This window comes from Pan paniscus, chromosome 6 (genome assembly GCF_029289425.2).
Source record: "Pan paniscus chromosome 6, NHGRI_mPanPan1-v2.0_pri, whole genome shotgun sequence".
NCBI classification, from domain to species: Eukaryota; Metazoa; Chordata; class Mammalia; order Primates; family Hominidae; genus Pan; species Pan paniscus.
Window position 1 is genome coordinate 154,533,362 of NC_073255.2, and position 27,327 is coordinate 154,560,688.

The following is a 27,327-nucleotide window of genomic DNA, read 5'->3' on the forward strand; positions in this document are numbered from 1 at the left end:
TAATGACCTATCCTGGAGAATGTTCTCTGTGTGCTTGAGAAGAATATATTCTGCTGTTGGAAGAAATGTTCTGTATATATCTATGTCCATTTGGTCTAAAGTGTAGTTTAAGTCCAATATTTCCATATTGATTGGATGATCTGTCCATTGTTGAAAGCGGGATATTGAAGTCTCCTACTGTTATTGTATTGCTCTAACTTCAGATCCTTAAAATTTGCTTCATATAGAATACCATAAAAAGTTTTGAGATATTGATTACTTATTTTATGAATGTGTGAGGCAACTAGGAAGGCTTTACTGCGTTATCTAACACTCATGGACAACCTGTAGGTTTTTTTTAACTACAGAGAAAACGTAATAGAAAAGATTTGCCGGGCACAGTGGCTCATGCTTGTAATTAATCCCAGCACTTTGGGAGGCCGAAGCAGGTGGATCACTTGAGGTCAGGAGTCCAAGACCAGCCTGGCCAACATGGTGAAACCCCGTCTCTACTAAAAATAAAAAATTAGCTGGGCATGGTGGTGCATGCCTGCAATCTCAGCTACTTGGAGGTTGAGGCTGGAGAATCGCTTGAATCTGGGAGGTGGAGGTTGCAGTGAGCTGAGATTGCACCACTGCACTCCAGCTGGGTGACAGAGACTCCATCTTAAAAAAAAAAAAAAAATTTGTCTCATGCCACACAGCTAATAAATGGCAGTGCTTAATTCATCCCCAAGGCTGTTTACCACTAAAGACTATATGACCCCTTAATGCAGCCCCTACTTAACTAATGCAGTTAAGAACTGCCAACACTAGGTGCCATGATAGGGTATTGACTCTCAAAGATTTTTGACCATGACCCAGTTATATTTTATGTCACATATACATACATTCCTACATCCATGATAGAAACAAGTCTCACAAACAGTTCTTGTATTGACTGTGAGACAATAAAAGATGACTCTGACATTTTCTAATTTTTAATGCTAGTTGTAACTCACTAAATTGCTATAATGACCCACTGGTATTATACCTGTATTTGAAAGCCGTGTTCTAAATGTCCTTTTTAGACATCTTGCAGTCTGCCCTCAATTACAAAAAGTGCATTTGTTGAATGTTACTGACAGTCACATGGATCAATTACTACAAGTCATCTTAATAATGTATTCCAAAAATGGTTTTGTTTTCTCACCTCTAGTTCTTGAGTACACTAATGGGATCTTTATCTTCAGAAAAGCTGCTAATATAAAACACAATGCCTTATCACTAACAAATCAAATTAGATATAATCTAAGCAGGTGTATGTGAGCAGGAAAAAAAACACATTAGAGCCACCTGAATCTAGATATGATCTATGATTTTGAGAGCATTCAGTTTTGCTCTCAAGATCAGTGACATAATCTTTACTATATATTGTTATTTTTAAGGCATGTGCAGTTTTGTAACAGCAATACAATGCAGGTATGTACACTTCATTGTAAATAACCATTCTGGTGAAAAAAGGCTTTCAATGACTTTGGACAAGTAAATGATTCTTGGTACAAAATCATACTACTTTGGTATTTATGAAAAAAAAGGAAGGTGTTTTAACTCTGAGCACCCAATTCCTGGTGCTCCATTTAAGTATTTAAGATGTTTCTAATTAGGGTTGAGTCTTGTTGTGAACAGCTAGTGAAATACTAACATGGGAGGGCAAGTTTTATGAGCATTAATAAATTGAACACAAATTATCTGTTACAGAGTCTACAAAGAGCTATAGATAAAAAGTACAGCAAAATGATTTCACGAAATCAATATTTTATTCAGTGTCAAAGCATCTTAACTGAATTGTATAAGTAATTTTGTCTGTAATTTTAGAAGTAACATTTGTAGAAAATATCAATATTATCAGTTGTGCTACTAGAAATAATATTGAAGGAGTTAATTCTGAATTTATTCATTTATGCAGTTATCTATATCCATGTAGGTACAAAACTTTTGTAAGAAAGATAACACTTTTATTGCATTATAATTTCGTATTTTACAGGAGTCATAATGCAAACTTATAAGCATAAATATATACATGATGCTACCAAATGGCAATGTAACCACTAAGAGATTTAAAACAGAAAACTAGAATTTAACAAGCAAAATACTTAATATGGCTTTTAATGGAAAATAACTGTTTAGAAATGATTTGTTATTGCCCCATTCTAGTCATTCCCCATCAAGTGAACATAAAATTATGATCTCCATTTAAAATGGTACAAGTTATCTAAGCCAACTTTGTACTTTTTTGCTGCATTTTTGTAGCATGTATGCAGTATGATTTCTGGACTTCCTTAAATATACATACATATATACAGATATACAGATATACAGTACACAGTTCTGTTTTAATACCCCTGAACATCTTGATTAAAACTATTACAATTTTTCTATTATAAAACTACTTGAAAAGTTGGCATAACTTCCTGGTATTGAAGTTCAATCCTACAGAATTAAAAAAAAAAGCAACAAAATGTTGGTTATAAATACATTCTTTACAAAAAAAAATTGAATAGTGGTCCTGCACTCATAATTTATATTACAGTGAAAACATTTTATCAATTTAAAGGTATTTATATCTTGTTGTCCTTGGTTTCTGTGTGAAATAGAGGAAGTTAATAATGAGAATATTGTAGGCAGGCCTATTTGTTAGGTTTTTCTAGGTGTTCATTTTTGTGTAAGTTCCAATTCTCTTCTTTTGAGTTGTTGTTGATTTCTATTTGCCTTGTATTACTGCTGCTGCTGCTTCTTTTGGTGTTCTGGGAACACTGGGTGACTTTACTTCTAGGAACAGGAAGAAAAGATTTAACTCTTGAAACACCCAACTCAGTCTTTGATTTACTGTTGCTGCATTCAGTAGTTTGATGGCTGCTGAGAGGACTGACCTCCTGTAAGAGACGAGAAACCACACAAGTTTATCACAAACTTCTCCTGTTATGAGCCCTACCTCTGCCTCCTCTTTGAGCAAATGTTTCTCTCTAAAACTATAGGTTCTCGTGAAAAATCAAAAGAAAATGGAGAGGAGAAGCTGAGTAATTAATTTCCTATACACTTACTGCATGATTTTCATTAATCCATCTGCTGTTACAAAATTCCTAAATACAGGAGTCAGTGAATCAAGTGCTAAGGCGTCGATCTCCTTACCAACAGAAACTTCACAAAATTACAGGCATGAGGAAATCACCAAATTGGAGTAGTCCAATTTGTAGGTAGCTCTACAAACTATGTCACCTTGGGTAAATCACCTAACTTTTCTGCTTTCTACTTTCAAGTCTTTATTACTCAATAATCAAATAATCTGGGGGCATATAGGAGAAAACATAAAAGAAACATTCCTTCCCTAGCAGAACCTACATTCATCTATGGTTAGGCCACTCAAGATCTTCCATACTTGGAAGCTGCATGTTCTCATTTCTCTAGTGTTTCAGAAATCCTATGATTACCTGGTCAATGTCTCTCATTTTGCCCATGAAGAATCTGAAAGCTGGATAGGTAAGATGATTTGCCCACAGTGAACGGAGTGGTGAAGCTGGGACAAGACCTCAGGTCTCCCAACTTTCACTCAAGGTGTTTTCCCTATATTGCATTAAATTCTGCAAACTAACAAACATGACATGACTCCTACTAAGTGACCTACTCTGAATGCCTCTGAAGGAGTTGACCTTGATAACTTCTCCTCTTCAAAAGTAATAATGCACCCAACAGCAATATAACCATTACAAGATTTAAAACAAAACTAAAATTTAACAGGAAAAATCTGGCTTCATCTGGCAGTTGCGGCAGTTGCATTCTCCTGGGTATCGTCTTATATGACATTGGAATCACCTGGGGGAGCTTTAATAGTCATTGGCTGGGCCCTATTACCAGAGATTCATATTTAATAGTTCTGGGGTGTGGCATGGACATACGATTTTAAAAAATCTTGCAGCCAAAGAACACCTAGCTTAACTCCTCAATATCCTTTTTCTCCATTGAGCAATTAAATCAGGGGTCCCCAAGCCACAGGCTGTGGACCAGTCCATGGCCTATTAATAACTGGGCAGCACAGCAGGACGTGAGCGGGGGCGAGCCAGTATTACCACCTGAGCTCCGCCTCCTGTCAGATCAGCAGCATTAGATTCTCATAGTAGTACAAACCCTCTTGTGAATTGTGCAAGTGAGGGGTCTAGGTTGCACAAACCCTCTTGTGAATTGTGCAAGTGAGGGGTCTAGGTTGCCCAGTCCTTGCGAGAATCTTAATGCCTAAAGATCTGAGATGGAACAGTTTCATCCGGAAACTACCCAGGTCCGTGGAAAAATTGTCTTCCACAAAACCAGTCTCCAGTGCCAAAACGGCTGGGGACTGCTGTCCTAAATGGTAGCATTTTTCTTAGCCCTCTATAAGTCACACATTGATAATCTTTCCCTTCAGAGTATTTCAATCTCTAAGTATTTCCCAAAGTTCTTTCTTTAGCCCTCATTTATCTCCTGCATTTCCACCCCACTAATTCACCTATATGTCTAGCCACACTTCAAATTCTTTCTAAAACTGTATTTATTGCATTTCTTCAATACTAATTTCTAAAGCCTTTCCGCTTGGCTCATTACTGGCTAATGCTGCTCTCCCAGTGAATTTAGCAGGAAATCCTCAGTTATCTTTAGCAGCTGCCTCTCTCTCTCTCCTCACCAACCTAATCCAATGTTACCCACAAAATGGGCAGAGAATTATGGCTGTGTTTGTGTGAATAGGAAGGTAAAGGATAAGTCCTCACTAACTGGCATGTCACTAAAGTTCTTTTAAAGTTTGGCTCCAATCCCCTTTAAATCCTATTTTTCCTTTACTTCCCTGTTAAAGTCCTAATTCTTTAAAGCCCAACACAACATGTTCATTAAACTACCCCTAAATCACCAAAGTGAAATCTCTTGGGGTCAGATTTTCAGGCTCAGCTAATCTTAAGTGGAACAGCAATGTAACTCTAATATATACTTGGCTAGTGGTTTGGGAAAATATAAAATATGTAATGGAGAATAAAGAGGGGACAAATCTGGGGTCCAGGCCACCTGCATTTACAGGGAAAGGAAAGAGAAGTCTAGACTGCAAGAAGCTAGCTTAGAAAGGCAAGAGCTTCCTGATAAAACAAAAAACAGATGGGCTCGGTTTTAACTACGTCCGAGGAAGCCTGGAAAAAGGCTGAGCTACATCTGGTGAGGGAACACATCCTAGTCCATCCTCGTCACCTCCATGTGTAGTTGATGGTATGAGTTGCTGGTATGTTAAGGGCGAATCTGCTTAGTATGTTCTGGTTTTGTTTTGTAAAGATGCTTATGCTGTCAAGTTACCAGAAAGAAAATGAGAAGTTACATTGCTTGTCATGAGTTGGATGGTGATAGTCACAACTGTAAAAACAGTGCAGGTACCAGGATCCAATCTCATTTTTCCTAACAAGAAATCACTGTTAAGTCTGCAAAATGGGACTTGGTCATGGGCCTACTAAGGCCAATTAGAACTTGTAATTTGGTTTAAAACACAAGCAAATGCAACACATACATAGGATTCAGAAAACATGAAATATGGCATTATAATAAGGATAACAGTTAGTTGCTATACAGAATCTGGTGGTGAGGGGAGTTGTTTAATTTTGCCATTATTGTCAAATCCACAGAGGTAATTACTGCCATGGCCCAGAGGAAGGAAAGGAGACATACACTGTTCTAGTCTGTTTCTGTACCTGCAACATGATGGTGAGGGGAGTGTACCTTCATGGTCTGAGGCAGGAAATATCCACATGAAATAAAGTACTGAGAAGTACCCAGAACAACTAAAAACATGTAGTTTGGTCAGTCCCTGGAAGTGTGAGGCTAGAATGGAAGGAGTTAGGATGAGAACATGGAGAATCACTTGGGCTTAGCGTGAGCCACAGCAATTCAAGGCCAGGAGTGCAAGAATAGAGCAGGTGACCGATGCACAGCATCCTGCCTGAAAAGTGCTCCTGACACCCTGGAAGTCAAGCCTAGGAGGCAGCGGAGTTTAGGAGCAAGAGAGTTACAGGTGTTTAATGCTTCCTGGGCTAAAATCCCCGAATTATCTGTATTAAATGTATAACGTTTACTATCCATATTGCTGTGCATGTTAAACTCAAAGAAAAACTAATTTGTGTAGAAAGGCACTGACCTAAAGTAAGTTTTATTTAGCCTTAAAGAATTGGTAAATCAGAGCAATTCATTCAATACACAGCATCTACTAGAAGCTAAGAAGATATAATTCCTCTAGATGGGAAAGTTGGGGGCAGGAGGAAAAGAACAACATGTAGGGAAGGTGGCATTGGGGGTGAGTCTTTAAAGAGGCACAGGACTGTGACGAGAGAAGGTTCTATGGGGAGGAGTACAGAGGGAAGTAGTAAATTACATGTAAAAAAGGAACATGTGAAAAGCTACATGAAGGCATCTCAATCCCTCTAAAGATATATTTGGAAAGAAAGAAATGGGTGGAAAATGAAGATGACAGATCAGGGCTATGTTTTAGAGCAGTGGGTCTCAACCCTGGCTGCATGTAAGAATCACCAGGGACCTTTAAAAAACCCATTGTCCAGGCTTCCCCTCAGACCAGAGTCCAGGCCCTGAGGTTAAAAAAAAAAAAAAAAAGAAACCTCAAGTGGATTTCATCATGCAACCAAAGATGTGAACTTGTCCTTTCAGAGGATTAGTTTGGATTTACATAAAAGGAAAACATTTATTAGCATTTGTTCTTCCTGTTGATTTAAATATGTATATTTGTTTTTAATTCAGAAGGCCTGCTAAATGCCACTTAATTAGTAAACCCAATTACTCTCCCTTACTGTTAGAGCAGTGAGGAGTTATATTGTTGCAAATAATAAAGATAACTTACTCATTTTTGTTTTCCAACAGATAATGATGGTTGCAGGGCCCCTCTTCAATGGAGGCATTGCCAGCCTTCTGGCCATGAAGGAGAAAGTGATTTCAACTAACCCAGGAAACTCTTACCTCTAAATGGAGATACTTCCCGATAACAGAAGAAACTGGGCATCTAACCCAGAAATACCAGCTGAGTAGGAGAAGAGAAAAGGCATCAGCCAGTCAAGGTTTCAGAAGGCTGCCAACAGTAAGTACCACTTTGCCCTCTGCTGGCACTTTCTGAGAAAAACATCATCTAGCTCTTGGGGAAGAGTCCCTCCAAATAAGTGTCTTCAGTGGGCAAAGGGAGAGAAGACTAGGAGGCAGCGGTCCTAATTCCCACATCAAATTGCACATTTAAACAATAACATAGTTTTTTTTTCTTTGTATAAGAGCCCAGATAGTATAAAAGGACTCGCTTTAAAAAATATCTTTTAAACAAAGCTGCCCAGAACTTTGACTTTCAGTACTACTTTTTTTTTGTGGACAGTACCTTATTGTAGCAACTCAATACGGTCATGTGACAGAGAAATAGGGGTATGACAATGTTTGTTTCTTCATTAGACATTTAAGCAGCAGCCATTCTCTATTTTTACACAAGAAAGTGATTTGGGCTTATGGGGAAGGTGGTTCACTGTTCCTCTTGCTAAGATCCTCCTGGCCCCTTCCACTGACGATGTTCCACAAGGAATCCTAAATTCTTGGGTCCTAGAGACTGGCGTCCAGTCAAGCACAGCTCAGAGCAAGCCATAAATACAGGGGGAGTGAGTTGAGGCTTTAAAGATAGCAAAGGGATGGGCCCTAGACTGTTTTCCAACCAGAAGGCTCAGTGCTGACTCCAGGTCACCTCCTTAGGTCATCCTCCAAATTTTGCTGGGCTTCTAAATTGTTCCCAGTTGAATAAAAAAAGGCAGACATTATGATAGAGTGAGCTTGAAAGCCATGCTTTTCTTCACAGGACATCATGTTAAACATTTTGTATTAGAGCCCCCAGCCGTGTAAATTCCCACTCCCATACCTGCTTTCCCAATGCATGCAGCTCACATAGTTCCACATGTAATAGCCAGGATCAAAACCTAATGAAGCAGTGAGGGAGCGGGGCTGTGGGGCCCAGTGCCGCTAGGTGATCAGATAAAGCTTAATAACTTAATAGTCTCACCATGCTTACTTTATAATCCTGCTCTCTGCGCCCCACCTTCCCACCCACACACAGGTCTTTGTAAGCCACCTTGGGAGTAGATGAGAACGGCAATCAATCAACATGGTTTGGTGAACAAACCATATATTACAAAGTGCTTCTGTGAAGTCTGCATCCTCACAACTAATGAGTGAGACATTTCTCATTGTTTCTGCTCACCCAGGAATACCATGCTGTGCCAGCTCTTGCCATTTATTAACCAACTGATAATGGTGCAGTGCTGTAGTCATGGAAGCTATTTCAAAAGGTTAAGGAAGTCTACTGGAATCCTGGTTCTTCTAGTTGCCATTCAGACTTATTTTTAAAGTCTCATTGAAATGTAATGCATGTTATGGAAAGTCAGGATGAAATAAAATTAAGATTTTTTTTGCAATGTATAAGACCTTTATGTTATCACTCAGTGCTTTGCTTTGTTATAATTAACTCTAATTTTCTAAAATGCAGGAAACCTTAGGAACAACCAAGATGACAGTTTTGTTACCTTAGTACCCCCGCATCCACAATTTTGTTTTCTGTGATCTGGAAATACACAATTCATAAATTTGCAGGCCATTCTAAGTAGCATGATGAAATCTTGCACCATCCTACTCTGTTCTGCCCTGGATGTGAATCAACTGATTCATTCTGTCTACATTACCCACACACTGACCACTTAGTAGCCCTCTAGGTTATCGGATTGAAGGAATATAGTGTATATAAACTTTGGTACTATCTTAGATTTCAGGCATCACCTGAGGATAAGGCAGAACTACTATATTTCTAGTTTTGTCATATAAAATGGAAAAAAAAACATGGAGATCTCAACAGACACCCAAAATAAGGGAAAAAAGTAATGCTTTCCTATGTCATTTTTTTCCAAAATATTCTATAAGCACTCTTTCTAAAACCTAATGAACACTTTTACCTTTATCCTATTTCTCAGTTTTTAGCTTTGGTTTAAAAAAATAACTCTGTGATTCACACTGAAAGATGATTTGTGAAGTCAATTCCACAGCAATCATCCTTTGTTCACTTTGGGGAGAAAGGGACACTTACCTTTTGTGACACTGGCATTCTCAGATTATTAATAGTTGCTGAAAGTACAGGGTTGTTTCCAGAACTATCAAACATCCTTAAATCATCCCTGGAATCAGCAATCTAGAAAATACAGAATTTGCCCAGTCATGTCTCCACAGTCACACTGTGCATACTCAAGGCACAGCTAAATGGTGGAGAAATCACAGCAGAAGTGTTACTCTTATCCTCTTCCCTGCCCCTCAAGTCCTGAACTGTTCACATGAAAGACTTCAAGTCTTAATGTAAAACTGACAGCAAATGCATGAGAAACATCCTCTAAGGAAAAAGAATCCACTTAAAACGTCAAAAGAAGACCAGAAGAACTCTCTAGGGGAAAAAAAGGCACTTTGCAAGTAAAGAAAAGATATAAAATTTGCAAGATTTTAATCATTACCTTACTTTTCCAGTGGATATATATTTTGTTTCCAACAAAGTTAAATAAGAGTGAATTCTACTTTGTCGTAGATATTATGACGATTCAAATAATACAGTTGAGTGTCTCAGGGGAAGCTGAACGTTACAACCACTCATAAGGCATCTATCAAGGCAGCTCGGTGAAACCTGCTGCAGATACTAGAGTGCCAAAACAGGTTGAACTTGATGCTGTCCATGTTTTCTGTGAGATTTCAGGTCACTGTTTTCCATATTTGGTCTCAAATTTCACAGCTTAGAGATTATGATGATATGCATTATACAAGCTAATTCTTTTTCTCATTTGCAAAGAAAGTTGTTGCTTGGTCTATAACATAAGTCTGCTGTGATGCTTGTTATAATTTTCTTACTGATAGAAGACTGATATGCCAAAGTTAGGAATGTGGAAAGGAAAAAGATCTGAGGAAACTCAAATTTAGGCTTATATAAAAAGCTGCCCAGGCTGGGTGCAGTGGCTCACGCTTGTAATCCCAGCATTTTGGGAGGCTGAGGCGGGCAGATCACCTGAGGTCAGGAGTTCAAGACCAGCCTGACCAACATGGTGAAACCCTGTCTCTACTAAAAAGTCCAAAAATTAGCCAGGCATTGTGGGGGACACACCTGTAATCCCAGCTACTTGGGAGGCTGAGGCAGGGAGAACTGCTTGAACCCGGGAGGCGGAGCTTGCAGTGAGCCAAGATCCCGCCACTGCACTCCAGTCTGGGCGACAAGAGCGAAACTCCATCTCCAAAAATAAAAAAGAAAAGCTGCCCAAGTGAATTGATGTGACTTGTACTAATGCAATTAACATACAATTTTAACTTCAGGTCTTGGAGGAGTTTGGAAAAGCAGGCTTCACAAAGTAGAGCTCCTTTATTGTATAAATGATATTTAGGAAGAAACGGCTTTTCTAAGCAAGGCGAGGGATGGTTTGATTTGGATCATTAACCATACTATCAATAAGGAATTTCTTTTAGGGAATTGTGGTCCCCCAAAAGTCTCCCAGCTGTTGAGTAGAGCCATTCAATGCCCCCCATTTGTACTGCTCACCTTGCTGATATCAGACTCAGACTTGCTGGAGCACATGCTCTGAAGTTCCTTGACAAGATCTGCTTCGTCATCTGAACCCAGAGAGAGTCTCTGATCCAAATTCAACGTCAGTGATAGATCATTCTCTAAAGACCTAACACAAAGTTCAGAAAAACGTTTTTCAAAGTGAGAACAATTCCCAATTTGGAAATCTAGACACTGTACCTTTTTTGGGATTTGGTGTGGGGTAGGGAAAATGTTTTAATAGCCTTTAAAGTATTTCATAAATGTCATTTAATGCAAGAAATTTCCACAGGATTTTGGTAACTCCTACTCAAAATTCTTGAGAGGATAAAATTTTGTTTCACAAAGAACTTCACTTTGATGTACAATATTCCAAGCTCCTTACTCTTGCCGTTTCTTGTCTCCCAGGCCAGAGAGGATGCTAAACACTGTGGCATAGGGGACAATGTGATAAAATGGGACAAACACGGATTTCAAACTTGGCTCTATTGCTAGCTAGCAATATGACCATGCACCAGGTTTTCTTAACACCTCAGTTCCTGGGTTCCCTTTTCTGTAAATAACCCTTATGTGTACATCCTAGGGTTGCTGGAAAAATGATACAGGCTGTTGCAGGTCATGGATCTAGCTGCGGTCCTGGCAGAAAATAGCGTGCCATGCAGTTTCCTTCATCTCCCTTCTCTCTCTTTACCCTCCCCTCTTCTGTAATGCTGCAAACCAGCGGACATGATCCTAAATGTTACATGCCAAGTGACAGGGCACACAATTTATTGGGCTATCATGGGGACCTATTTACAAACTGCCTAAACATTTCTATAATTGTCCAAATCATCCTTTATACCTTGATATTTGTAAGCTGAAATAGTCTATTTCTTAGGAACAATATAATAAATTATCACTGTAAATTTATAGCACTTAAAAATCACGCCTGTAATCCCAGCACTTTGGGAGGCCTAGGCAGATGGATCACAAGGTCAGGAGTTTGAAACCAGCCCGGCCAACATGGCGAAACGCCGTCTCTACTAAAAATACAAAAATTAGCCAGGCACGGTGGCAGGCACCTGTAATCCCAGCCACACAAGAGGCTGAGGCAGGAGAATTGCTTGAACCTGGAGGTGGAGGTTGCGGTGAACCGAGATCATGCCACTGCACTCCAGCCTGGGCAAGAGAGCAAGACTCTGTCTCCAAAAAAAAGAAAAAAGTCATACTGTTTCTGTAAGTCTGTGGAAAAGTCATCTAAAAGTTCACAAATGCATAAACAAAATTTGATCAAATGAAACCTATAATATTTCTAACCTTATTCAACAAATTACAAGCAAAATAGTCTTCATATTGCATTATATTAATCTTAACGAACAATTTAGACGTTATCCAAAGACACCATTAGATTTCAGTTTAATATCAGCATTTGAATGACATATATAACTTTTTTAAAACCATATTAACATAATAGTCATTCAAATAATTGAGAACATGGAACATTTAAAATAGTAATTGAAGTTACTTGATTTATCTTTGTTTGCCGTGAGTTAAATTTGAAAGGGGAACTTACTTTTGTTTTGACAGAGAAGCATTCCTGTTACAATTCAGCTGTGATATAGTCTTATTTTTCATACCTGTTAAAAAAGAGAACCATTTTCAATAGATCATTATCCCTGTGCCTCTTGAATTCTGTATTTAAAAGAAACAGACTGTGGACTTTGCAGTACTTTCATACTGTTCTTGGATTAGTATCCAGGATTTGAGGAGATTTTCCCCAGGACAGAGGCTCTGGGCATAGCCTCCTGCAGAGGCACTGTGGGAAAGTCAAGGAATAGCCAACTCCCTCGAGTACATTTTGATGGAACTCGGTACAACTAACACTACCTGAAGCTCAAGTCAAGAATCCTGAATTTCACTTTTATGGATGGCTGTTCTTCTCTTTAGTCAAGTCCCTAGTTCCTTAGGCCCTTGTTCTCAAAGGACCAAAAGAAGATTTTAATACCTGCCTTTTGATGATGGTAATCACCCTTTCTCTACCTTTGTGTGCATTCTAATACTACTATGTAATCAAGTATAGTTTTTGATATGTGGCATTAGCCACGTACTTGTAGAAATTTAACTTTTAACAGCTTTTGCATTATACAGAAGAGAAAATATGAACAGGGTACAAAAAGTCATAGAATTTAAATGCTGAAAATCATATGTTTTTTTAAACTGCAGATTATGACACAGTTAAAAAAAGAGAAAATAGCCTGTATTTCTTGCTGGAGGTATACTGATGCATATCAGTTATATATACACACAAATGCAGAGGCTTGTGTGTACAGATCATGGTGTAAAATGTATTTCTCACAATGGGTTATGGTTGAAGTTTGAGAAACACTCTTATAAACCATTTTAGACTCAATGTTATGAATGCATCAAAACAGTTGCTTTTGAGTGAATTCTAAAAATATTAATGTTGTCAACACAAATTTTCTCTAAAGAATGTTTTGGAAAAGTAAATATATCCTCATTAAAAGCAGATCAAAGAAAATCACTGTCGAGTTTCTTTAGTCATACTTCTGTCATTATTGTCCAAAGCACTGACTAGTGGCTTCTACTAATTACTACATAGTGCACAGCCTTGGGCTCTGCCCTAAAAGCCTGGGATCTGACATCATTGGCCTTTCTGTTTTAGGTCAGGAAAGAAATGGGCTGTCTCTTTATCAAATTTGATAAGCTTCCATAGTGATCTGCATGCAAAAGGATTCCTGTGTTGGTTTTTTTTTTTTTTTTAACCAAAGTCACCCCAACCATTGTAATAATCATATATACAGTGTAATTATTGGAAAAATTTACCATTATAAAAATAACGAGAGGCATGTCAGTCATGGTTTCTAACCCAACTACTGACTCATGAATTATATACTTTGTAAAGTTAACTTTTAGAAATTTCCTTGTTGAAGTCAATGTAAACTCTTGTAGTTTTATTCTGTCAAAGAAGTTCATGCTTCAAAGAATATAACATTTGATATCAAATAGTTCTAAAACTAAAATTATTAAAAATACAAATAATTTCAAGTCTATTCATCTTTTTTTACATTTAAGCATAATATAGTTTTCTGATCCAGACTCTTCCATGATACTGCTTTAAATTCATATTCATTTTGTTGATTCTGTTTGTCTACTCTAAAGCATATACCAACAATTAAGTTAGCTCAAAAAGTTGGTCTTAAACTTTATAGAGATTCTAATAAACTTAGAAATGACACAGTGAAGAGCCTCAGTGGGTGTCCAGTTATCTGAGTACCCATAGATCATTGCATGTCTAACAAGATCAGGGTGTCATGGACTACAGAAAATAGCACTGGGCTTGCAAGAAACAATTACAGAACCGCATATTTCCAGGAGTGGTGATTTGGAGCAGGTGCCCAAGGGTTTCTGAACCTCAGTTTTATTCTCTGTAAATGGAGATCATTATCATTGTCTTGGAGCTTTCTTGCATACTGAAAGGACTAAGAGCAAATGAAAGGTATAATCCTTGCTACAGAAAGTCATCTGGGGGTCTATACTAAATTGGTGGGCTGGAGTCTAGTGATTCTTACTCCCTAAATCAAACACTCTGACAACTCTGGGAAGTAATAACAAGCTCTTAAGATCAAAACAGTATCTTATTATCAATATAAAATACTGATCTTTTTAAAAGTATAAGAAAATTCATTTTATTCAGTAAATTTTCATTCAGTCACTTAAAAAGGGGTCACAATTTGCTATCATGCACTTAGGGTAATTGGGGAACCCTAGCATATATTGATAGGATTTAAAAAATTAAATTTTTATTAAAATTAACAAAATACAAGCTTAAAAATGAAAATATAACTAAAAGCAACTTTATGTTTTTTAAATATAAGATTTTAAGCACCTCATTTAGAAACCCCACTGCTATAAAGTTGGCATAAAATTTCACAAAACAAATACTTTGAGAGAGGAGGTAAATGAATGACATAATCTGAAGTCCACAGTGCACATGAGGTGGAAATTTCTTTTCATTTTTATTCCAATTTGGATTTGTTTTGGGAAAGACATTTATAATTTATATAATAGCTGATTATCTTATTATCAATGCCAAAAGAAATAGGTCTAACACCAGAAGATACACACGTGTTACATCTTCTTTGTTAGAATGAAAGCTTACATATTTTTCACTTGATGTCCCATCATATGAAATCTGTCCAATTTATTAGAATATAAACTCGATGACGGCAGGATCTTTTTTTTTTTTTTTTTTTTTTTTTTTTGAGACACAGTCTTGCTCTGTCACTCAGCCTGGAGTGCAGTGGTGTGATCTCGGCTCACTGCAACCTCTGTGTCGCAGGTTCAAGCAATTCTCATGCCTCAGCCTCCTGAGTAGCTGGGATTACAAGCATGCGCCACCATGCCCAGCTAATTTTTGTATTTTTAGTAGAGACAGGGTTTCGCCTTCCTGACCTCAAGCTATCCACTCGTCTTGGTCTCTCTCAGTTCTGGGATTACAGGTATGAGCCACCATGCCTGGCCGGAATATATATATTTTTTACCACTCTATTTCCAGTGCCTAGACTAAAACCTAGCACATGGTACACGTCATACATAAGAAAGAAATGTGTACACCTGATTCACCTGGAAAGGCCTTAAATGGGTATCAAATATGTCTCTACACATATTTTTTTAATGTAAGATTAACTTAGTGACATAATGGAGAAATATGCCAATGATTTTATTATGCAATAATGCAATGATTATACAAATTGTGAACACCAAGAGAAACAAAATAATAAATGACCATTAACAAGTTAAAGATTAATTTTGGAATTCTGGTTTGAAAGTGGTATTTTTCAGGTAGAGATCTCCTGTATATTTTTGGAAATGTACCTACTATATAGTTTATTCCATGAAAATGTGCATTAAAATACTTAAACTTTGTTTTACCAAATGCATAGTGATAAAAATGAAAGCATATTTGCTTTCAGACACTGGATCACGTTATGTCCACCTCCTGGTAGGCAACATGCCTACCCCCGCCCTTTACCTTCAGTGCTTAGGTCTGGCTTATTCCAGGTGGGTAAAGAGAAGCGGCCAGACTTCCTGCGAGGACTGGTGTTCACCTTTCTCCAGGCACCACTCTCTCCTTTCTTCTTGTTACAAGTGTTATAACTGGAAACTATGGATAAAGGGAAACTTCCTCCTTTGAAATCAGCTGTATGCTGGTCTAGCTCTGAAACAACACAAATCACAGCAGGGATAATGCAGTTTCACTGATTAAAGCAAAATACATTTCCGTTTCTCAAAGATACGGACTGTTCAAAATAATGCATTTATTTAATATCCAAGCTGGGGTTTTGTGAACCAGCACCAACTTTACTTGGAGGTCTAGAATTCAAACATTAACCAGTAATTAAAATCACAGTTCTGGAACACTGCTATAAAATGTATATTTTTCTAATTACAAAGAGAGAAAGCTCTCTAAAAACAGCTTTTAAAAGGTATTTCACAAGGGTGTGAATTTCCTCTCCTCTCTGCAGAAACCCACATACCTGCTCTGGGGAGGGGACAGCCATGCAGTACAGCTTTATTTAGCAAGATGCTGAGAGCAGCTTTGACCACAGCCTGCTGTCCTTGGCTAGGGTGTCTTTTAGCAGTTGTCTGCCCAAAGCCAGGTTGTCTTTTCACAGAGGCTCTTGACAATATTGCTTCTTGAACTCTGGGTGCGATGACGCCATTCCACAGCTTAGACATCCACCTAGCAGGAGAGGGACCGATTCATCCCTTAGGAGCAGGCTTCTCAATAATTATACACAATTCCGTGAAAGGACAGTTTGAAGACTATGGGGAAAAAACGTTAAGTGTTTCTATAGATATGCTACCTTTCCCAGGTAGTTTTCAAAGAAGTGAAATTACCCAATACAAAAGTGTTTGAATCTGCCTCAAAAATACAATGTATTTCAAATGAAACTGATTGTTTACATGTCTCTCTCAATGTAGAATCAATGCTTGAGTGCTGAGTGAATGAATGCATGAATAAACACATTGAAAGGAAGGTAAATTTAAAGACTGAAGAAATCTGGAAAAAAGATTTCCTAAAAGTCCATGTCTAAACAGCTTCAACTTCTTTGTTACATCTCCTTAATAAGGTGCACATACATTGTATTTTAATATTTCTGAAATTGGCATACTTTTTTTTTCTTTTTTTGAGACAGTCTTGCTCTGTCACCCAGGCTGGAGTGCCAAGGCGCAATCTTGGCTCACTGCAACCTCTGCCTCTTGGGTTCAAGTGATTCTCGTGCCTCTGCCTTCCAAGTAGCTGGGATTACAGGCGTATGGCAACAGGCCTGGCTAATTTTTGTACTTTTAGTAGAGATGGGGTTTTCATCATGTTGGCCAGGCTGGTCTCGAACTCCTGACCTCAAGTGATCTGCCTGCCTTGTCCTCCCAAAGTGCTGGGATTGCAGGCATGAGCCACCGCACCCAGCCTGGGATGTATAATCACTGGCAAATTAAATCTGCCTGTCCCAAGGCAAGGGCTCACTGGTGCGTGTGGGTGGGCTCAGTTCTATAGGGAGGATGGGGGTCAATCAGCTATCGCCTCAGGTGGACTGTTTGTATTGATAGCCATAAACAGTGGGACTGCAGCCCAAATTTGCAGCACTCAATGCCAATTAAAATTCCATCAAAAAAAGATTATGCTTTGTTGCAGTATTAAAAAACACTTATATGATTAAAAGCTATAGAAACAAAACCACATCTCCCAGGTTAGGAATGTTTTCAAAGCTTAGACATTGCATAAAACTTCCAAGAATTGTCAAAAACTGTGATCCATCTATTTTAAGTTTCTCTCTTAATGTCTAGTGCTACACAATCGGGGGAAAAATAAAAGTACGAATGGGAACACAGACAAAATTCTGGTATTCTACAGCATGAATCGAAATTATGCAGTTATTCCTAAAAGTGCTGAAGTATAAATATGATAAGCTGTGGTCGGAAAAAAAAATCAACTCCTTAACTTAGCCATTGGTAGACAATTCTCTGCGGCATTTCTGCACATCTGGTGTCAGGTTTTGTTCTGAACTATCTTTTCAGTCTTGGAAGACAGAGATAAATGTCTCCTTCAGGAGCAGAGGGCAGAATTGTTTCCTGATCAGGATAATAAAAACAACATCTTCCAGGGCCAAGGGTCGACAGAGTTGCAGCATCCCTCTTTAGAAACCTTGGAGGGATGGGAAGGGGGGAGTTCCACAGCTGTTGAGGCAAATCCAGCAACCACATGGGCTACTATGTATCACCCTGTGGGGCTTCAGGGATAAAGGGAATCTATGTAAAAGTGAAGCTCAGGCTGCCTGCCTGCTGTGTTGTGGGTGATGAAGTGCTGTGTCCCTAACTCAGCATCCTGAACCATGGCAGGCTAACTTGGTAGCTTGCAAATAGGGTAAAAATCTTGGGACCTCCATAATTCTTGACAAAGACTATATTCCATATAGGAGAGGTCAAAAATGATTCCTAAGAATCTTGAGACTCTGGATGTAAAAAAGACTTTAATTTAACTGACGTAATAATGAAGAAAGTGGTAATTATATCAATAAGTGTATTTATTTTGTAGCAAAATTCTAAATATATATTTAATATAGTACTTCTTTCCCACCAATTAGCTGTTATAAAAATGGTGGTTTGTCTTACAATAGAGAAAATATACATATACTTTTTAGAGACAGGGTCTTGCTCTAATACTCAGGCTGGAGTTCGGTGGCTTAATCAAAGCTCACTGCAGTCTTGACCTCCTGGGCTCAATTGATCCTCCTGCCTCAGCCTCCCAACTCAATAGCTGGGACTACAGGTACATGCCACTATGCCTGGCTAATTTTTTTTTTTTTTAAATAGAGATGGGGTCTCACTACGTTGCCTGGGCTGACCTTTAACTCCTGGCCTCAAGTGATCCTCCCCTCTCAACTTCCCAGTGATGGGATTATAGGCATGAACCACTACATCCAGCTAAGAAGATATTATTTCTATACCCTGCTTTCCAAAATAGACTTCTGCCCATGGCACCAGAAACTATAGAATCAAATCTGCTTGCTGGTCACAGAACCATTACTAAACTGGATGGTAACAAATTTTTTCTCATTTCAATTTTCTCCTGATTTTCTTTTTCATTAACCTTATTGTATATATGTCTGTTCTCATAAGATGCTTCAAAGGAAAACATAGAAAGTACTGAACATATGTCTCAATAAAGGGAAAGCTTTTCAATTCATTAACAGAATGCAGGTTTTTTGGAGGGTGTGCATACAATACTTGATGAAACTTCTTATGTGGTACCTCACTCAGAAGACTCTGCATAGCAAGCCAAACATAACTTGGATGAGAATTTTCTAATAGAGGAAAAACCTAGCTCTCAGCAAAAATGCAGCTGCCCTAGGAAGCACACAGTAGGCAAGCTGTGGCCATCCTCTGAAAGAGCAGAGAGCACTGGCACTCCGTGTCAGTGACAGGAGGTGGTGCAAGGCAGCCTGGTCAGCATTCTCACCCTCAAACATCTGAATTGGCCATGTCTCTATTATAAGCAGAAAGACAAGGAAAAATGGCACTTACTTCACTGTCACTTGGGCATGCCCAGGAACTACAGGACAAGACAGGAAATATTTTGGTCCAAGAAGTGCTTCAGGTGTGCCCAAGCGGGCCAGGCAGGAGTTAAGCTGACGCCAGACGGACAGAGCCCAGTCGACAATCTTGCACACAGGATCGCAGGGGGAGGGCGCCTGACCTTTGAACTAGAGAGACAGGGAGGTGGAACCCAGGGGCTTGGTTTAGAACATTTTGTTTTTAGAAGCCCAAAATTAAAAATACAAAACTTTAAATCAAAATTGAAAAGTAGCTGAATCTTATTTAACTTTACTTGGGATGGCTGAAGGAGGGATAATAACACATACTATAGTTGTGCAAACGTGTTAGTGTGATAAGCATTTTTCTCCTTTAATTCTCACCATGAGCCTGAGTTAGGCATTTTTACCCCATTTTACATATCAGGAGCCTGAGGCAGGAAGAAAAAATAACTCGCCCAAGGTCCCACAGGTAATAGTGGCAAAGCCAGGGCTAGAGTCTATTTATATTTTTTATTAAGGTATAATTGACAAAAATTATATATATTTGTGGTATATATCATGATGTTTTGATGTATACATTGTGAAATTATTAAATTAAGCTGACTAACATATCCATCCCTTCACATACTTATTTTTATTTAAGATCTACTCTCAGCAATCTGCAAGTATACATTAACTACATAGGGCTTATCTTTAATAGAAAAATAGGATACAGCATCTCGCTGAAATAATAAAGGAGTCATTTATCACATTTAAAAGGAATTCAGTAATCACTATTAAGCTAAAGAACTTCCTCTTCTTCCTCAGGCTTAACATTTCTGAAGCTCTCTGTTTAAGCCTCACTTTCTACCATCAGCCAGGGCTGAAAGAACAGGCTTAGCTTTGTGGGCAGCTGACAGAGGGAGAGGGATCTCCCCAGCTGCCTCATCAAGACCACATGTAGAGGAAGGGAGAAGGAGGGCAGAGCTCTCATTGTAACTCGGTCCCCAGGGAAACGTTACTTTTTCTGGGAGGACTGAATTATTCTCTTAATGACTGTCTAATAAACTGCTTCTAAAGCTCAGATTGTTAGACATCATAACGGAATCACATTTCACAGTACCCAAAGGCAGAATGTAATCTGTCTTTCCTAAGGACCTGAACAAACAGGAAGGGTGTCCACTTCTCTCCAAAGTGCAGATGTTGTTTATATGAAATTTCTCCTTTTGCAAGTTGGCTGTATTATGGGAAAAGTGGTTATCGGACAGTACATTAAAAACTGGTGTTTCATTAAAAGGTCTATCCAATAAATAGACTTTCTAGTAACCACATGTTTTTATTTCCTTCCCCAGAGATACATTCCTTCAGTGTTAATGGATAATTTTGCATAGAGGTGTGTATGCCTACTATGTATTCTATGCCTATTTGTTATTGCCGCTAAGAAGAAAAAAATCCATGTAAGTTAGTGTACTCATGAAATACAGAGGAAACAAAAGAAAAGGTGTGAAAAGCTAATGAAGAGCAAGTGGTCAGTTCTGGTGCGGTTTGATGGAGTGGAGAAAGCCACCCACCAGGTACTGCAATTGCCTTCCTTTTTTTTTTCTTTTGAATTTTACCAGCTGGAAAAATGAGGAAATTGAGCCAGGCCCTTTATCTTTCAGATCCCTTCCAGACTGGCAGTCTTGAAGTACAGACAGACACAAGCTGCTATGGTAATTCAAAAGAAGAACTGACTAAATACAGCGTGGTCAAGAAAGACAAATAGATGAGGTGGGGACTTTAGCTGGGTCTCTCACAGGATGTCCAGGTCATGGGATTGGTGAGGGGAGGTGGGAAGAGTGTCCCAAATATGGAAGAGGGAAGGAACTGTGGAGGAGCGGTCAAAATGGATGCTGATGTTTGCAAATAACAACAGGGATGAATAAATGACAGGCTTCTACAAGTAAACAGTCTATGTAACTGTTACTAATTCAAGGTGCTGGATCTGATCCCCCACCCAGTATGTCCCCTGAACGAATGACTTCGAGGCCACGTAGTTGTCCCTGAGTTTTCCACATGCCAACCACCTCCTCCCTAGGCCTGAGATGTGTTGCAAGTGCTGCTCCTTCTGCCCAGACCCCCTGCTTCCCTATTCTCAGCAAACTCTTCTTCCTTGACATAACAAATTAGCATGACCTGCAAATCCTTCAATGTGACCACAGATAGAGAGGCCTCCACCCCAAATTCCTAAAATAAGTACTCTTCCCAACTTCCGCCCGAGTTTCCATAGTGGTACCTTACCTGTTTCTTTCACAGCACATATTAGCCACCTGTTTAATTAGCATGATTTGAGTGTTGTACCCATGAAGTTGGACAGAATCAGAACTGGGAACACAGAGTTTAATCTGATGTCATTTATCAGATTTGTGGCCCTGCCACTCAAGAAGACACAAGGCTTAAATAGTTGAATCCAGTCCAGTGGTGACATAGCATGGGTAAAGCTTACAGATTCAAATACAAGCTGAGAACTAGGTAATGTATAAACTGAATCTACCCCACTTGGAAGGCACGGACTCAGACGCTTGTACACAGTGACTATTAGTGGGACTCTACTGGTTTTTTTCTTGTTATTGAGGAAAGCCTAAGGCCAGATCACAAGTCCTCAACAAGCTTGGCTGATATACAGACTTGGCCAGCCAAGAAAATAACCCTAAATTTTCATGGAAAGAGAACCCAGGTTTCCTGAGATGGAAAAAATTTGGGGGGATGGGGACAGGGGGTATATTTTTATCTTCATTAATATTCACAATTAAATATAATCAAACATTTTTTCGGTTAGGATGAGAGAATCATATATTGGGTATTTTTAAATACTTGAAATGTTTACAGGAATTTCATATATTAGAATAGCTTCATGTCCAGTTTAAAATGGTAACTGAGTTTAGGGTTGTGGTCTTAACAAGGGGTAAGAGAATTTTATTAAGTTTATGTACATGGTACAAGGCTATTAAGAGAACATTTGAGCCACAATTTATAAATTTAATTTTCTGGTTTTATAAGAGTTAATTAAGTACTTGGGAAGATTTGTCAGACAGCAGAAGTTCTTAAAAAGAGAAATAAAATATATTGAAGTTTTAAAGACCAAACTATTTAAAGAAATGTAATTAAGCTATGAGTCCCTTCAAAGGTGATTGTTAAATTTTGCTAGATTTATACACAGAAAGATAAAGCTTATACAATTAACTTAAAAGCCTGAGGGAAAGCCGGGCATTTGGATGTACAGCTCTAACACACTGAACACGTTTTTTTAAAATAGCACTTGAATAATGCCTCCTGAATAAAAACTGTCCTCCAAGGTCCCAAATCCTACACAGACAGTTTCTTTTTGAAGGCCTGTCTTTCCATGAGAACACTAGCTCTCTGAGGGTGAGAGGACCCCGGTCTTGTCCCACAGTCCCCAGTCCAGGGGCAAATGTTTACAGAATAACCAGCTAACACTGTTCCGATGCACTTATCACACTGTGTTTTGATGACCAGTTGCCATGGCTATATGTCCTTTCAATCTTAGTACTGGATCTTGGTGTGCCACAAAGTGAGGATTTGGAAAATGCTATGACTGACTGACGGGAAGAACAGGCTGAGAAGTTCTAAGTCTGGATGACTGATAACAAAAAAGGAAGTTGGCGGGGGAAGCCCGGAGTTAGGTTTGGGGACAGGACATGTTGAGTTTGTTACGTGTGCAGTGTCAGATGGACTGCATTATATAGATCTGTAGCTGATTACATGAACTTAACACAAAATAGAGGGGCATGCAGACAAAGGAGAAAGCTGGATCAATTTTTAAACATGAATTCTGGAAGAAAACATTACTTACATATCTGTGTATATAGTCCCTCACCAGGTCTTACAGAACGTAAGTGTTCAAAAAAGTTTTTTTAACTTAATAAGAATAACATTAAATATTTCATATTCTGGGTAAGTGATGAGATGCTGTATCTGGATTTGTAGTATGTTCACCTGGTATTAATGGTAATGAAAAACAATTTTATTTTCCTAAAAGTAAGGTCTCAGATAAAATGCTAACGTCACCAAAATGTACAGAGCTCTTTCAGCATACATTTTTCCAAAATTTAAAATGTGCACATTTTAAATAACACCATATAACACACATGACCTAAAGGGAGTAATTCTTTTTAGAATTATATTTTATTTATAAAAATCAAATCTTTTATGGAGGGTTCACACAAAAATAAATATTTATTTACTTTTAGGAGAAATATCCCTTGATTAGAAGTCAGGCACAGGGCCGGGCATGGTGGCTCACGCCTGTAATCCCAGCACTTTGGGAGGCCGAGGCGGGTGGATCATGAGGTCAGGAGATCGAGACCATCCTGGCTAACATGGTGAAACCCCGTCTCTACTGAAAATACAAAAAATTAGCTGGGTGTGGTGGTGGGCGCCTGTAGTTCCAGCTACTCAGGAGGCTGAGGCAGGAGAATGGTGTGAACCTGGGAGGCGGAGCTTGCAGTGAGCCGAGATCATGCCACTGCACTCCAGCCTGGGCGACAGAGCAAGACTCCGTCTCAAAAAAAAAAAAAAAAAAAAAAAAGTCAGGCACAGAAACTAACTTTGTATTTTACAAGAAAGAAGATTCACATAAATCTTTGCTGTACCAAGTAATCATGATATTAAGACACAGGACAACTGTGAACACTGGTATGTCCTACATGAAGGAAATAATTTGGCCAAGGAAAAACAAAAAAATGATTCTGTGATACCAGCAGCTCTATTAAATTGATATCACTGTACTATCTGAGGCTTTGGGATCTGTTACAATTTTCCTTCTCTTCAAAAGAGGAATGATCATTATATAACTCTTTCATATTTTTTAAGCTACAATTCTGAGATTATGTATTATATAATTAATGGTAGTTTAGTATTTCCTACTAAAAAGGGTATAATTGTTTTTTATTAAATACTAGTAGAAAGCCTAGTATTGTCCTGAAAGGTCGATTTTCTTGTATCTCTCCAAGGAACTAGAAGAAGAAATTGTGATCAATTGCCAGTGTGCTTTAAGTGCCCACAAAGATTAGGTTCTGTGACATTACAAGATTTCTGATGTTTTGCAGGACTCATCCATTCCCTTGTACACACACCCCAGGGGCTGTTTTATTAACCTACTTGCAGTGCTTATTGGTATAGGAAAGGCATTTCCTTTTTTCCAGTTTCTATTATTTGCAGCACATCCCACTCTCAAATGCAATGGAAAAGAGAGTGAGCGTGAAGCTTGGAACTTTCCTTTCAAAATAAGCTAAAACAATTTTTATCAGAGAGCTAGGGGGAGACGGGTATACTTTACCTGAAATAGTGCCAATCCTACATAATAAAACTGGTATCTTTTCTGATTATTTACATGAATTATCTTTGGCAATGAGATTTAAATATTGACAGTGATAGTTAATGCAAGTATTGGTAATTTGAAAAGCTACAGACCTATGACTGTCTTTACCTCACCATTCGTCCTTCTTGTTGAGATCATACAGTGGCTAGGCTTTGGCCAAAAGCATAATATTTATGACCAAGTAAGTGATTTAAATGTAACATGGAGTAGATTTCCCTCATTAAATTAGGAATTTCAGATATTAATTCTAATTACCAGTGGCAGACACTGTTCAATGAATTCCCAAAAGCCATTCTCACCCCACACTTCTCCCCACCACTATCTCCCCTGCCCCAGCACAAATGCGTACACATACTCTAACACAATAGACACAGAAATTTGTTCAAGCACTTGGTGGAGAGCTTCAATCTTGGAAAAGCAGGTTTGGCCATGGTCTGGGATGAAACCAGTTTTAGTTAATGAAACATTAAAGAGAAATCTTATGTTTCGGGAAAAGTGCTTTCCTCCCTGATAAGGAGGAGACTGAGGAAGCCGAAGCTCTCTATCCTTTGCTGCAGCCCGCTTTCTGCCCTTGAACATGTTTTCACAAGGGCACAGTGTCTGCAGCCTTGTGGGCACACTGCAGTCTTGACGGGAGGGTCAATAGACTCCCCTGGACCTGGGACCTGAGATGTTGGACACCTACCACAAGATATCTGGTTATGTGAGGGGGAAAATCCTCTTTCTGTGAAGCAGCTAGCAGTTGGGGTGTTATTCGCAGCTTAAAATCCTGCAATAATGTAATGACAATACTGTCCTCCAAATGTGGCCCATTGTGCAGGATTAAATGAGAAAATCTTACTAAATCAAACTCTGTTATTTCTAATCTACCCTGACACTCAGCTACTGGCCCAATTTAAAAATATTAAATAATGATGTATTCGATTTGGTCAGCTTTCAATTATTTTTGTCATTTGGGAGAATATAGAATACTTATTTTGTTATTCTGTGAAAGTCACTAAAAGTTATTATTACTCTTGAAAATGTGTCAAAAGGTATAGAATTCTACTTTTTCATGTGGCTTAATATTTACCATAGCGTAGTATAACAGGCCTATTGTAAAATGTGCTCACAAGGGTGTATATTTTGATGGCTCCAAGAAAGATGTAAGTTTTCCTTAAGAAGAGTGATTAATTTTCTAACCAAGCCTTCTACAGCATTTAGAACTTGGTGAGATTCCTTGAGAACAGCTGACAGCCACAGTAAAACTAATTTGCTTTTTCTTGTAGTTAATGTAGTGCAGAAATTGTTATGGGTTTCACATTCATTATGTCTTTTGGCCCTTGAAGGTCAAAAAGCTGTACCTGCCCAAGGCTGCATAGTTAGGGAGTGGTGGAACTCAAGCTGAGATCTCCTGACAACGAAAACCCCTGCTCTCCTGGCAATAGGCTGCACTTGCTGTTTGTTACCTTATTCACAACTTTCCTTCGTAAGAACCTCTGCAGCAGTCCTTGCATGGGCTCGCCATCCCACCGCAGCTGCACCCAGCGGAAATGCTGCTGCACCAGCAAGTCGGAGCCCTGGAGACAGGCCTTGGCGATGGTTCCCATCAGAAAGCAGTTCTCATGAAAGTAATAACATTCGGACAGTCCATTTCCTGAAACAAACCAAAAAGCAATGGCCCATCCTCAGTGAGTTATGTTATGGGACAGATTCAAATTAAAATAACGTAAAGAACATGAAGTATAACTGGTACTCTGGGAAACAGAAAGATTAGAATATTACAGAAGCTTGCTTCTCAGCATGGTCCCTTTATTAGCGTTACCTTTTTGGAAAGTGCAGGGGCTTTCAGTGCTGCGATTTTCAAGAGGTGCCAAAAAGTCCCTCAATAACTCCGACAGTGAAGATTTTTCTAAATTTTCTAAAATGATGATGATTTTCTTCTTACTGGGAGATTGTTTCACTGGGATCAGACAAGCTATAATAAAAAAGGAAATACAGTGATTCAAGCTTTTGACAAAAATTTATACAAATTGGCAAAACTAAAAAAGTCTGAAGTCATAAAGCATTAGCAGAGATGTGGTACAATGGGAATGTTCTTAAATTGCTTGGGGAGTGAACAACTCTGGAAAACTGTTCGGTATTATTTGATATGTTTGAACACACTCAAAATGATCCAACATTCCTTGTTCTATAACAAGTCTCAAATGGAATCAACCCAATGTCCATCAACAATAGAATAGATGAATAAATAAGAGTATGTTCATACAACAAATAGAAAGCAAACAAATGACAACTTTTACAACATGGAAGACTCACAAACAATATATTAAGAAGCAAATCATAAAAGATTATATACAATGTGATTTCATCATGTAAAGTTCAAAACAGGCAACACTAAATCTATAATTTAGGGATTCATACACAGGGAGTAAAACTATAAAGAAATGATTATCATGAAAGAGTAGTGGTTACTTCCAAAGGGAAGGGTTTGCGATAAGGGGGACGGACCACACAGTCACATTCTGAGAGCTGAGAATATTTTATTTCTTGGCCTAGTCAGTGGTTACATGGTTATTTTATTTTAAATTATTAATTAATCTGTAAACATAAGTAGTATATATTTTAGTATATCTATTTCATAATACAAAAGGTTAAAAGCCCTTAAATGACCTTTAAATTATGCATATGTAAAATGTTCATAAGATTATGTAGACAGGGCCAGGCGCAGTGGCTCATGCTGGTAATCCCAGCACTTTGGGAGGCCAGGGTGGGCA

The 27,327-nt window shown here is 38.6% G+C and overlaps 1 protein-coding gene across 7 annotated transcripts in view; it reads right to left on the minus strand.

The window, feature by feature from the left end:
• Window positions 1-1,756: 1,756 nt before the first annotated feature.
• The window catches only part of CTTNBP2 (cortactin binding protein 2), a 161,953-nt gene continuing 136,382 nt past the window's right edge, over window positions 1,757-27,327 (minus strand). For 3 of the 7 annotated variants that reach the window (XM_003808646.6, XM_008960712.5, XM_055115333.1), the window contains 9 exons: window positions 26,376-26,528; window positions 26,020-26,207; window positions 19,202-19,380; window positions 16,153-16,358; window positions 15,648-15,833; window positions 12,168-12,231; window positions 10,613-10,745; window positions 9,131-9,232; window positions 1,757-2,894 (listed from right to left, as the gene is read on the minus strand). In XM_003808646.6, the coding sequence (XP_003808694.1) occupies window positions 2,649-2,894; window positions 9,131-9,232; window positions 10,613-10,745; window positions 12,168-12,231; window positions 15,648-15,833; window positions 16,153-16,358; window positions 19,202-19,380; window positions 26,020-26,207; window positions 26,376-26,528 (1,457 nt within the window). In that variant the 3' untranslated portion in view covers window positions 1,757-2,648. Of the gene's footprint in view, window positions 2,895-6,871; window positions 7,049-9,130; window positions 9,233-10,612; window positions 10,746-12,167; window positions 12,232-15,647; window positions 15,834-16,152; window positions 16,442-19,201; window positions 19,381-26,019; window positions 26,208-26,375; window positions 26,529-27,327 lie in introns of those variants that run through there. The other 4 variants (XR_004672605.3, XM_034964879.3, XM_034964881.3 and 1 more) reach the window with 4 other exon arrangements.